Below are 13,679 nucleotides of genomic sequence, written 5' to 3'. Positions count from 1 at the left end.
CAATCAAGAGAGTCTTTTAAATAGGATAGTACTTAGAAGGCACCTTTAAGTTAGAGGAATCTATTGTACAACATCTCTTTCAGACCTCACAATGAATGTACCTTAAAATGAAAAGAAATCGAAAAGTAAACTGAAAGGCTCTTTAACTACTAAGATGCAAATTCAGGATTCTGTGCTCTCCTCAAGGAGTTATTAGTGATGTAATTACATAGAGAAGATGAGCATTCTTTACACTGGTCTATGTGTTAGTAATATCATCCACTCTTTGCAGGAGAAACAGTGAACTCAGAACTTGTATCCTAGTAGGTTTAACTAACCACCCACCCACGTTTTCAAAGTGCATTTGTCATTTTGAGGCTACACATTAATTCTGTTAAAGTTTTAGGTTCCTAAACTGTATTTTGTTTTTTCCTCTCTAAAATTCAGTTCAGTTATTCTGTTAAAAAACAAACCCATGTTTGGATACAGGAGAGGAAAAACACCACACAAAGCCAGTAAACTTAGGTATTTTTCCCCTCTCCAAAGTGGAAAAAGGTCAAAGTTATGTCTTTAATTTGTTTGTTTAATAAAGGGAAACCACTCTTAGGGTGAAACCCTGGAATACAAGGAGTAAGTCTTTATATTTGAGCTATAAAACAGGGTTCACAAAAGAAATGTTAAAAAATCTCCTCAGAAGCATTATTCTCCTGTTTTTATATTTTTTTAAAAAAACCAAGCCAGAAAACCAACAAATATTGTATATGCACATGTATGCCTCATCACCTCCATATGATTGTATACACCTGCATAAATACAGAGCCACACACTTGAATTTATAATGAAGTAGACCACACTTTACAAAATAAGGTAATACATTTAGACAGATTACAAATCCAGAGTTCTGTCCTGGATACTAGAGTATGCTATTGATACCTTAACACTAAAAAGGTAATGATATTTTTCAAATTCCATCTAAACAAGCATCATACATCTGCTACAGGGAGATCTTAGCACGTCTTGATAAACCTTATTGATAAAATGTTTAAAATTACCAGACAGCCTTTATAACAGAGGCACAAGCAGAGTTTCCTGTCTAGCATAGTTTTTTCTGCTCTTATTCTAATGATACCCACGTTCAATTACTACAGAAAAGAAAAGAATCAAATCAGAAACATCTGTAGTTTGCCATATAATTACTGGATCTTCCCCATGGAGACTGACCTTTGTAACACCGATACTAAGACCTCAAAGGCTAAATGACAGAGGATATTCACATGGTTTAAATGTATAACATGATTACAAGGAATTAAATAGGCACTGTTATTTTTCCATCTTGGTTTATGTTAACATAAGCGTGTACTCTATGATCTTACGTTTAATCTCTGTGCTCAGTATGTACAACAGAATTTACTCACTATTAGTGGATGCACAAACCACTGAAATGCAATGTTTTGATTATATAATAAAGTTGAATACTGTATTTGAGGCTATTATGCAGCCATTACTTTTACCTGTAATAGGGATCTTTTCTGCCAAGCTTTCTTCCTTGCTCTCATCTTCACACCAGCTTGTGACTTCTGTGTGTGAACACACAATAATGAAAACACATTTCAAAGCCACAATGATCAGACTGGTTTGTTCTTTTAAGCCCTATTCCCTTTAATTTTTCACATTTGTTATCTCTTATTTATTGATCTAAATTGTCCATTACGGTTCTTAAAAGAGGAGCCTACTGTGAACTTTAGTCAAATATGATGCTACTGTGCCTCTGTGTAGCTTCCAGCGAAAGCAGCGAGCTAACCAAATATCTTAAATAACGTATGTCCTGATGAGATTTTTTTAAAAACCAACAACAATATCCCAAACCTATAAACACTACAGTCTTGCCCAATAGTCCAAGAGCAATAGTACACATCACACTGGAAAATTAAATAGTTTAAATCTCCTCCAAGGGTCAAACTGGCATGAATTTAGGAGATCTAAATCAGTTTGTTTATGTTTGCTGTGTAAAGAGGACTGCATCCTAATTGCCTGTCGCTTTTAGTTTTTCATGTAAGGAATGCTCTGAAAACATACCAAGGAAGTTACCATATTTTAGTCATTGCAAGAGACTACATTATATTACTTTTCTTTAGCTAAAGATATTAACTAGACTTTTATAAACATATTCAGTTCATAACTTCGAAAATGCAATGCAGCTTTTCTTGGCATGGATAGGAAAATGGAAGGGGGAAAAAAATAAAAAGCTATTCCCCAATCTGGGTTTAGAAGTAAACAATACTTACTAATTTTGATATGGCTAAATCTGTTTTATAAATGGTAGCCGGAGCTCAACACAGGGCTTACATTTCTAATTTACATTTAAAAAAGAAAAATAGAAATCTAATCATTATAGAATGTTCATTTAAAATAAGTGAACAGAAATAATAATTACTCCTAGTGGACATTTGAGAACGTTGTATTACCCCAAGGTAAAGACAAAAAAGAAATTTGTTAATTCATCAGAACTGCAGTAATATACACAGTTTTCTACAGACTTTGGTATTATATTTTATAAATATACCTTGATACACTGAGAATGACAATAACTTTGAATGCATTTGTTTTTGTGGATCTTTTAACGTTAGTTACCTTGTTCCCTTGTACCAATGCTGTCAAGCCATTGAGCGTGTTTTGTGTGCTTTATTTCACCATTGTCATTCAGAATTGATGGCAAACGGTAAGGTGATTCATTACTATGAATAGATGACCTATCACCACGCACTTCCGGAAGGATCTCTCTCAATAACAGAGTAACCTACAGCATTTAAAATAAATAAAGTAAATAAATACATAAAAATAACTGCAGCACGCGATTATCCGTGGCCTCAGAACTATATTCTTTTTCAACATAAATGTAGGTTAATCTTTACTTAACAATCTAATCTGTTACCAAGATATTTATTGTTAGATATTAAATTATCTCTAAGTTAAATTGTTGTTACTGTATTTCATAGTTTAATTTAATTCCTAACACAAACTTACAAAGACTTTTTTTTTTTTAAACACATTTTTACATTTTCCAGAAATCATCAGTGTTCTCTCATTGATGAGTTACCCACCAAGGAAAGAAAATACAGTGTGCCACCACCTATGCTAGGCCAGAAACATTGTTACAATATTTTTAAATTTCTTCAGACTAACTGGGCTTCAAAGCATTTTTCCTCATCCACTTTGGCCAGGCAGGCCATGCCTGGAGTTCACCTAAATTTGTTTAAACCACAAGTAAAATAAGTTTAGGTAAAACTATACCTAACCCAACGTGCTTGGGGCTGAAGGACCTGAGCCAAAGCCCACGGAAGTCAATGGGAGTCTTTCTACTTATTTAAATGGCCTTTGGATCAGGCTCTAAACGTACGGTATTATTGATTGTCCCCAGACAGTTTATTCGGTCTTGTGTACTCATATGCATTTCACCAGCATCATTCATACCTCTATAGTTAAGGATGTATTAGCTTTCTTTTTTGCTTTTTCTATCTTTAATTAAAACCTACATTTTCCCAGAAGGCTATAATTGCTATAAAGCATAGCTCCAAGCTAAAAGCAGCTAGCAAAGTTCTAGAAACAAGTTTAGCACTTTCTCAAAAAAATAAGTTATTTCTGAGCATTTAAAGCTTTTTAAAATAGAAATGACATATTTTTAATTTTTGGTTGTAGAACTCAAAAATGGATTTTATCCAAAACTTAAAATCAAGTACACAACACAATATTATATTTTATATATATATATACACACACACACACCCAAGCAAATGGCAGTTTAAAAGAAGTATTTTCAAATGAACCTTTTATCAATATACAGCATTGTTTCCATTTTTTTTACTTCCACCAACTGTTAAGGATTTTTATTATATAGTGTGCAAATTAGGGGTCTGATTCTGCAAATCTTACTAGATTCAAGCTCTAATTATCTAATGGTTCAATAAATGAGGCAGTCTCCAAGGATCTGGACTGATGTCTCACGGAAATAATCCTAGATTTTGTGACTTTCTTTATATGTTTACCTGTGAGAATGGAATGGCTCCAACTGGAATCATTCAGGTCCCATAGGTAAATATTACTCATTTGCTTTTTTTCTTAATCCGCTATTTACCCAAGAGACCACAATGGCTCTTTCTGAGTTGTAAGCAAATAACTTTCAGTGAAGGTTTTGTTTTGTTTTTCAAATTGACCTCATGCACAGGATTTCAATACATGAAAATAACAAAAGCACATCAACAAAAATCAGGGAAATTCTAAGCAATTGCTTTTTGTTAATGTTAAAAATAATTAGGTTATATAGCCAGGGTCACAAAATATTTTTATTATTGAAAAGACAGACTTATTTCCAATTGAGAGTCCATCACAATGCAAATCTAATGTAGTATATCAGAAGCAATTCAACGGCCATAACAAAGGTTCTACTACTAATATATTTTATGCTGTTACTGATGGACATGTGCACCATCACAAATTCTAGGCCAGAAAGGGACCACGGTGATCAGCTAATCTGACCTGTATAACACAGGCCATAGAACTTCCTCAAAATAATTCCTAGATCTTAATATTTAGAAAAACATCCAATCTTGATTTTAAAATGGTCAGTGATGGAGAATCCACCATGACCCTTGGTAAATTATTCCAATGGTTAATTACTCTCACTGTTTAAAAATAAATACATTAAAAAAAAAGTATGCCTTATATCTGGTCTGAATTTGTCTACTTCAACTTCCAGCCATTGGACCAAGTTGTATCTTTCTCTGCTAGATTGAAGAGCCCATTATTAAATATTTATTCCCCATGTAAATATGTATAGACTAATCAAGTCACCTCTTAACCTTCTTTGTTAAGCTTAGTAATATTGAGCTCTTTATCCCTTCTCACCCTGCCTCCCTCCCCCCACCACCAATCTTTTTCAGAGTCATTGCTTTCAGGGATAGAGTCTCCCATCACATAAGTATGGTAGGTTCTTTGTGCCTAGATATATACATTTAGCCATAGGAAAACGTATATTGTTTGCTTGTGCCCAGTTTATCAAATAATCCAGATCAATCTGTATCAGCGACAGGTCCTCTTTTTATTTACCACTCCCCCAATTTTTGCGTCATCTGAAAGTTTTAATCAGTGATGATTTTATGTTTTGTTCCAGGACACTAAAAAATATTAAATACTGCAGGGCCAAGAACCAATCCCTGTGGGACTCTATTAGAAACACTCATTGAATGATGATTCCCCATTTACAATCACATTTTGAGACCTCTGAGCCACAATTTAATGTGTGCCATGTTAATTTTAGATCTTTCTAGTTTTTTAAAGTCAAAATGTCCTGAGTACCAAATCAAAAGTATATTACAACACCTTAATCTTCATCAACCACACTTGTAATCTCATTAAAAAAAACAGATATCAAATTTGACAAAATTTATCTGCCATAAACTCATGTTGGTTGGGCATTAATTATATTAACCTCCTTTAATTCGTTATTAATTGAGTCCCGTATCAGCCACTCCATTATCTTGCCCTGGTTAGATGTCAGACTAACAGGCCTATAAATTAACTACATCATCCTGTTAACCCTTTTTAAATATTGGCACAACACTAGCTTTCCTCTGGAAACTTCCACATTCGTCCAAGACTTATTGAAAATCAACATTAATGCTTCAGTGAGCTCCTTAGTCAGCTCTTTTAAAACTCCTGGATGCAAGTTATCTGGACTTGCTGATTTAAAAACATTTGCTTTAGCAGCAGCTGCTGCTTAACATACTCCTGAGATAGTAGACAAATGGAAAGAGTGTTATCATATGATAGAACTATGTCATCTATTTTTTCCTCAAATGCGTAACAAATATGTATTGAACACATCAGCCTTTTCTGCATTACTATTAATCATTCTACCCTTTCCATTTAGTAATGGACGAATACCATTCTTAGATTCTCTTTGTTCCCAATATATATTTCTAAAAATTCCTTCTTATTGTCCTTAACTCAACTGGGCATAGATTTCTCATGCCCTTTTACTTCTCTTATCAATTTCCTATAATTGCTAACTACTTATTTATATTCAATTCCCCCTTTCTTCCATATGTTAATATTATATAATTATTTTTTGTAGCTGCCTTCATTTCCCCTTTAAACCAGGTTGGGTTGTTTTTTTTTTTAACACTAATATGGCCTTCTTCCTTCACTGTGACTTTTTGTGCCTCTAGTGAAGTATTGTTAAACCATTCCCAATTATCATTCACAAGTAATAAATGGAAACTAAGTATTACATTTAGGAATCCAGATAAAATGGGGTGGCTTCACATCAGACATCCCACAATGAAATCCCAGAAAGTACAAGGGGTGATGTCTGGACCAGCAGGAACCAAACTCTCACACCCTTATTAGGGTCTCCCGCATGTCTGGAGAGAGGCCTTCTTAACCAAAGTCTGGTAGGATCTACATCAGGCTAAAAAGATGGCCCATGTTCTAAAATAAGCTGCATTGGTCCTATATTTACTGGAGTGTAACTGAGCATGAAGAACTCGATCAGAAATACTTTCTGAAAGTTCCTTTCATAAGTCAAACCCTGAAGTTTCAAGGTCAAGATGCCCTCCCCACCAAAAGAAAAAGACAGGGAGAGTCCCATCCGAGGAAACACCCTACAACTAGCCCTAAAGCCACAAAAGGAGTATCAGGTATTCTCAAAGTATATGGCAATGAAAGAGGAAACATCCATGGGAGGGGATGGGAAGAGGGGGGAAGAGAAAGAAATGGATGGTAAGACATGGGGGGCAAGGGGAGAGTGAGAAGAGAGAAAGGAAGCAATCCGGGCAACACTACAGTCAGGAAGGAAGAGGGAGACTCCACAGCTTTTTGAGTGGAGACCACCACATGGAGGGACTGGACAAAGGTAACCTAGGGTTGGGGAAAGAGAAGAGAATATGCCAAAACAGAAGGTCACGTCATCTGCCTTCTGAAGATGCTAGAAGGGAAATTAGGTTGACTGGTCACAGCCAAACACTTCTGAGACCATCAGGCTTGTTGAATGAGGAACTGGCTGATTGTGTGATGGAGGTTTACAGAGTCTGATGGGAATCTCCTTAGGTTCAGGATGCTTATTTAAAGCATTCCCAACTCTGCCCATGGGGTTCCTCCACAAGTGGATTTATGTGCACGTTTGGAACGCTGATAGGGCTTTGCATGCTCTTGGATGTTTTAGCAATGCTGTGACAAAATATCACAGTGTAATACATGGAGCCAGCAATGTATGGTTTGGTGGAATCGTCATCTGTCAGTACAGTAAATCTTCAAAAATGGCCTGAAAACTGTATTAATCTTAAAGTGCTAATAATTAAGAACCCTAAGTGCACATAATGGACAAAATAATTAAATCACAACTCCACCTGGCCTCTTTTTGTCAATTTGGGGGTTCTGAGTGCAAATATTTGACTTTTTTCAATACGCAGGTATTTGTACTTCAAAATGCAGATGCATGTGTAGAGGCAGAATAAACATTTAGCATAAAATGTGTTCTATTCTAAAGAATTTAATAGCAGGTAGTTTAAACATTTCCAGGAATCCAACGAGCTTTAATGTATGTGTTTTATTTAATGAGCTGTGTGCCTTTGTATTTTATCCTTATTTATATAGGCTACTTCATGGAAGCCTATTGTCCTGAGCAATTTCCTTGTAAATAAGAGGTTTCCAAGGTAAATCTATCCTGAAGATAAATTCCCTTGAGAATGTATCCTGATTAGTAGATCTAATACAAAAATAAATGCATGCACACATGGGTACCAGTGTAACACAACAGCAAACAGATTATAGTGCATATGCTGAGCAATAAAGTGCTTATGTTACTGAACTCCAGATATAAATCCTGTTTTCTTTACTATCTTTATTCAAATTCTCACCTGATTGTCATCATACATTCAATGTTCTAGCCTCATTGCAATCTCTTCCCCATTGCTATAACCAAAGATAAAATGTATAAGGGTAGCTCCACAAATATTGTAAATATATTTACTATCAGTTCAAAGATACATCCCTTGACTGGGTCTCTTGCTCAGGAAAAGTGCATTGGCTTTCAGACTTGCAAACTATTTACCCATATTTCTTTTAAAAGTACAATTACTTTGACTACAATTTAAAATAAAGATCCAATGTACCAAAATATTATACATTGTTGTTTGGGCCATGATTTTACTGAAACATTAAAAAAAATATAAAATCAGTTACCTCTGGAAACTGCTTAAATGAGGGGGGGAAAACAAGATTTGTAAATTATTTGTTCAGTTTATTTTTTGAGCTATGAACGATCTATAAAAAAAGTAGATTAAAAAATCTAAATCTGATTAACCGTTCATAATATATCTGCTCTCTGTGATGTGCAAAGGGCTGATTTTTGATTATGGATTCATGCAAAGAAGTCTGGTTATAAACTCATAATTTAAAGGTAGAGAAGAGCGATACCCTGGATGACAATAATGATCCATCTCCTCTTGAGAAAACAGTACGGTTTAGCAGATAGGGCACAGGTCTAGGAGTCAGGAGACCTGGGTTCTGTTCCTTGATCTGACACTAGCCTGCTGTGGATGCTTAGGCAAGTCACTTTGTGTTCATTTCCCCATCTGTAAAGTGGGGATAATGATTCTCACCTTCTTTTGTAACGAGCTTTCTAATCAACAATCCAAAGCATTACATAACAGCTGTGTATAAATTTTAAAAAGTCACCACAACATACAGACAAATGCCTCTGTGTCCTTGCCAGCAAGTACAGAAATCCTCAGTCACAGATGGAACCATCAGTGCTCTGCTGCACAGAGTGAAAACCACAAAGGGTCTGAAAGTAACTACACTTTCCCTGCAGAGGGTGTGCAAGAGCCCCAACTATTACTATGGTTCTTGGGCTCAGTGACAGCCCAGCTGCCGCACAGCTAGTTCAATCCAAGCTGCCAGGCTGGGGCGGGGGGGGGGGGGGGATTCTATTCTTCTATCTCCTTACAGCCTCTGTGCAAAGCCCATTTACTCGAGATTTGTGGTAGGATTGGTGGGGGCGGTATCTGGTCCATCAAACTGCCAGCTCTTTTTACAGGGAGCTGGTTTATAACCATACATATTAAAGTTTTAAAAGTGTACACAATGGCCTTGTTTGTAAAATTGTCCATATAAATTTAGTATACCAAACATTACAATACTATTTTAAGAAACAAAAAAAGCTATCACTCATGATGAAAAGCTATTAATCTAGAGAGACTGATGGACAGAGAACAATGAGATACAATGGGCTTGTGATTATTTTTTTTCCTGGTTTCACTATAGCACATCTATCTAATTTAAAATATGGATTTTGTGAGGCCGGGGAATACTGATGTCTTACTGAAAATCTTGAAGAAATTCTTTAAAATGCTTTATTCCATGAAGAAAATAAATGGAGACCCCTCTTTCTTCTCCCCAACCACCCTTCAACTATCTCAGCGTCTGATTAAGAATGGCAATTTTTTTCTGACATTCTCGGGGTTTTTTTAATAAAAGAAAAATGTCAGATAGGGTTAGTGACTTATGTTTGTTTGTTTTTTCCTCCAGTATGATTTACTATGTAGATATTGCCACTGATTTACACATTATATATTTTTCTTCTGGTGAGATTACAAATAAATGCATACACATTTATGAATAGATAGTACATGGAACAAGATAAAGGTCCTGAGAACACAACAGTAAGTGGTTATATAATTTGGCATTTCTTGATTCTTGCAACTTTAAAGTATTTATTTTTTGGTATGGAATTTCCTGGTGTTGCTTTTTCAAATGAAAAAAGAATAAGACAAAAACATGATAGCTGATAAAGCTGCAGCTGCCTTGGGGCTTGTCTAAATAATTTTTACACTACCTGAACCATAATGGTTTAGAAACTGGTACGGGTAAAGTGGTACAACTGGCCACTGCTATACTGGTATAATGGTGCTTATACAAATATCGCTTATTCCTATAAACGTATGCACATTTCTAAATAGCTGCTATCAGTGCACAAGCGAGAAAGGGAAAGAACAAAGAGTGAGAGATTAAACTTTCACAGTAGTGATCACTGATCACAAGAATCATAGTAGGGGACCTTTGTGACAGCTGAAGTCTATTTGTAAGTCTAAACAGGCTTTGAAAAAAAGATTTTGTTATATCTATTTTTCTCCAAAACCTCAGGCTGTAGCCACAGACACACATTCGCGTGCACACACACACGAACAGTTTGATTACCAGTAAGCAAAACTGCTGAATGATCGTAAGTGCTAACCTGGCTGCCTTGTGCATTTTTTTCTGAAATCAGTAAAGTTCCAAACATCTCTTTTACTTCTTCCTTCAACAAAACATGGTGTTTTTTCAAGAATAAAATGTGTTTGCACAAACGTTCCCATAACATGGCAAAATCCAATGGCAGGTCACACCTGGAAAACAGACACATGCAGTAAATACGACAGACACGGTGTGCCAATAAAATGTAAAATCAGCCCACACTATTCATATCTTTTTGTTTAGTGCCATATAACCAATGAGATATTAACTACTTTTTAAAAACTCAATTTGTAATATCCTCGCTGAAAGTGGAAAACAACATTTCTGTGTCTACAGACTTTGTCCCTTTACACTTGATGAATCCTTGCCATCCCCGTCCTACAAATTTAGATGAAATGAATGTAACTCCTTTTATTCTGATTACCTCTTCCTTCGTGCACTCACATTAGTGCTCACATAATCAATGTTGTTGCCATAGTCTGGGTACATTTAATAATACACTACATAGAATTATCAGATGATTAAAAATACAGTATAGTTGTCAATGTGCATGACAGTGTGATGCTTTATTCAGGATTTATTGAGTTTGTTCACTAACGTAAGGCTGCAGGGCCTAGGACCTGAGTTCGCAGAGCATGGGATAGCTGACTTTCTCACAGTCCCTCTGGGAGGCCATGCAGAGCCATAGCCAGGGTGGACTGTGGAGAATAGGCGCTGCAGGAAGTACAGCCCAAGGGACCCAGAGTGACCGTATCTTGCAGCCCTCTGATTGGCCAGCAACCCTATTTAACTCTGGAAGGTGCCCCAAGAAGTTTGCTGGTCAACACCAGAGATTTTGGGCCTGGTGCAACTCCAGACCTCATCTGGTCTCCTGATCAGTGGTCTCTGATCCCAGCCTGACCCTGACTCTAGCTTAGTACTACCTCTGATCCCCAGTCTCTAACTCCAGCCTGACTCTGATCATGACTGCTAGGCCACACCATGTATGCCCTAGTCTCTTACATCTTACTTGGCAATTTGCAAAATTCAGTGTTCCATAATAGATCTTCCAGTCATTACTATAAATTAGCAACATTCTATTGCACTGATACACACTTTACAAATATTCCTAGTCACATGATATAGTGGATTAAAGGTAGTGCTGCAAGCTAGGAGGTCTTGAGTTCCGTTTCCCTTCTGCAACTATCTGGCCCTAATAATACTTTGCTTAATCTACTAAACAGCCTGATAACACTTTTTTCTCCAGCAGCTTTTTCAAAATCCACACTTATGGGGATTTTTCAGCAAAAGTGGCTTTTCAATTTTTCACAACAATCCAGATACTGAAAAATATTCCCTACTACATCTGGTAAAAAAATTATTTAAAAAAAATTGCTCCAGTTCCGAAGAAGTTTCACAAATTCAAGAAGCAGCAAGTTTCATTTAATGCTATAGGTGTATTTTCCTGAGAAACAGCTTAGGAAATACTGCAATAATACATCAGTGCTCAGAGACGTATCTGTCTCCAAAGGACAACTAAATCCTGTGAAATGAATGGTACTTCACTGCTAATAAGTGCCCTGATCCTGCAAACACAAGCATTCCTGTAACTTTACTCATGTTATATATTAGGGCATAAACATTAAGGAGTAAGGCATGGGGAGGGAGTTCTGTTTTCATTACTGTGCCAGCAAATGATCTCTCTAATGAAACCTTCCCTTGCCTTGTGGCACGTGCATGAAAAGGAAACATTCTAGACTTCTACAATAGTATATACAAAATAATTAACCATTAAGGGTTCACACTTACAATAAAAATCAGGGAATGCAAAAGCTAAAGATTTCCTTCAGCAATGTTAACTCAAGCACATGGCAGATAGAGTTGATTTTATACTATAGATTTAAAAACTAAAAACAAATTATAATAATATGTTAAGCAATTTAATTAGTATTTTTTATTTCTGTTCTTGCTTCAGGCCAGTAAAAGCATCACGACAGCATTAAATTTCTCTTGGGAAGTTACATTTTTTTATTTGAACTGTCCAACCTTTAAGGTCCATTCTTATAAAGTTCCATTTTAATTTCAATTTAGTTATCCCAGCCTCTGGATTAAGGGAATCAGGGATAGGCCTTAAATCCCAACCTACAACTGGGGAGGAGAGTACAAAGACTGGCCAGTCAGGGAAGCCAGTGGAGAACCATGAATTTCAAATTTCCGTGGCTGGAATACGAAGCCTCAGTATCTGTGAAACATGATCACACATTCAAATAAACTCTACTGGGGAGGGGGAGTGAAGGGGCATGAATGAGAGGAAAAAAATGAATAAGGGACTTGAAGCTGGTCAAAAGTATAAATTGTGAAGATGCTAAACAGACCAACTGCTATTCCCCTCATCCCTTTTTTTCAAGTGCGTACATCCTGCGCAGCACACAGGGGCAGTGAGTATACTTGAGAGTACACACTTGTAAATGTGCATGCTCAGTTCCAAGTTTTAATATATGATCATAACTTTGTTTAATTTCAAACATTTTTTTTTTCAAATCCAGCAAAGACACTATTCATCACTGAAGGCTATCTCCAATTTAAGTTTCAAATTTCAGTCCATTTTAATTGATTCTAGTCTCATAAAGAAGTGCTTTGTTGTTTTTTTAAGTGAAAATAGTATTATTTCCTCTATTTAACTCAAAAATGACTGATTGAATTAGTTTGGAAACTGTGAGGAAAATTCTCCTTGGAACCAAGAGCAAACATCCAAAAAAGGTGTTTCTATTAAGAACTAGCATAAACATATGAAAACAGAAGTTTATACGGAAACAGTTTTGCAACATTTAATTCTAAACTTTCACTACAAAGTGAATGTTTATAATAATGCACAATGTTTTCTGGGACACAAATAAATGCCTCTATGCTGGCCATATGTTTCACAACCTGGGCTCTCAACAGAATTACCAGTTTATCTGTAAGTATTGTATATGTATGTATCTTCCTTTTTAGAAAGATACTTTGTATAGTATTTCAGAAACAGAATATAAACCACACACTGAGCACTCTGTTAGAAGCAGCTGTGTTTCCCTCTTCTCCTTCCTAGAAAGATGCATCTTTGTAAGAATCCTTATTTACTCCTCAAATTTATATCCCACATCCTTGTGGTTCCCCATTGCAACCACTCGCCTTTCAAAAATAAAGGACAACTATATGAGATCCCTTTCAAGTTTAATATTATTCCTCAATCAGCAAAAGGAGTCACTGTTGAGAAATTCAATCAATTTGCAGGCCGGGGTGCAGTACACTGGGAATCCAACGCAAGTCTTCTCCCTGACAGTGCAGAGTCTATGATGACTAGGCAAACCAAAGAGCACTTTTTTGCTGTTGAAAGTCAGTCCACCTACCTTTCTAGGTTAGGGAAGTATATATTTTAATGGTACATTTTG

General features: G+C 36.1%; 1 protein-coding gene across 5 annotated transcripts in view; it reads right to left on the bottom strand.

Moving 5' to 3' along the window:
- The window catches only part of KIZ (kizuna centrosomal protein), a 97,988-nt gene that overhangs the window by 25,901 nt on the left and 58,408 nt on the right, over window positions 1-13,679 (bottom strand). For all 5 annotated transcript variants that reach the window (XM_073339790.1, XM_073339793.1, XM_073339794.1 and 2 more), the window contains 3 exons: window positions 10,271-10,421; window positions 2,611-2,776; window positions 1,491-1,556 (listed from right to left, as the gene is read on the bottom strand). In XM_073339790.1, coding sequence (XP_073195891.1) covers window positions 1,491-1,556; window positions 2,611-2,776; window positions 10,271-10,421 — 383 coding nt within the window. The remainder of the gene's footprint in view (window positions 1-1,490; window positions 1,557-2,610; window positions 2,777-10,270; window positions 10,422-13,679) is intronic.

This window comes from Lepidochelys kempii, chromosome 3, assembly GCF_965140265.1.
Source record: "Lepidochelys kempii isolate rLepKem1 chromosome 3, rLepKem1.hap2, whole genome shotgun sequence".
Lineage (NCBI taxonomy): Eukaryota > Metazoa > Chordata > Testudines > Cheloniidae > Lepidochelys > Lepidochelys kempii.
Note: the sequence above shows the minus strand (reverse complement) of the source record. Positions and strands in the feature narration are given on the sequence as shown.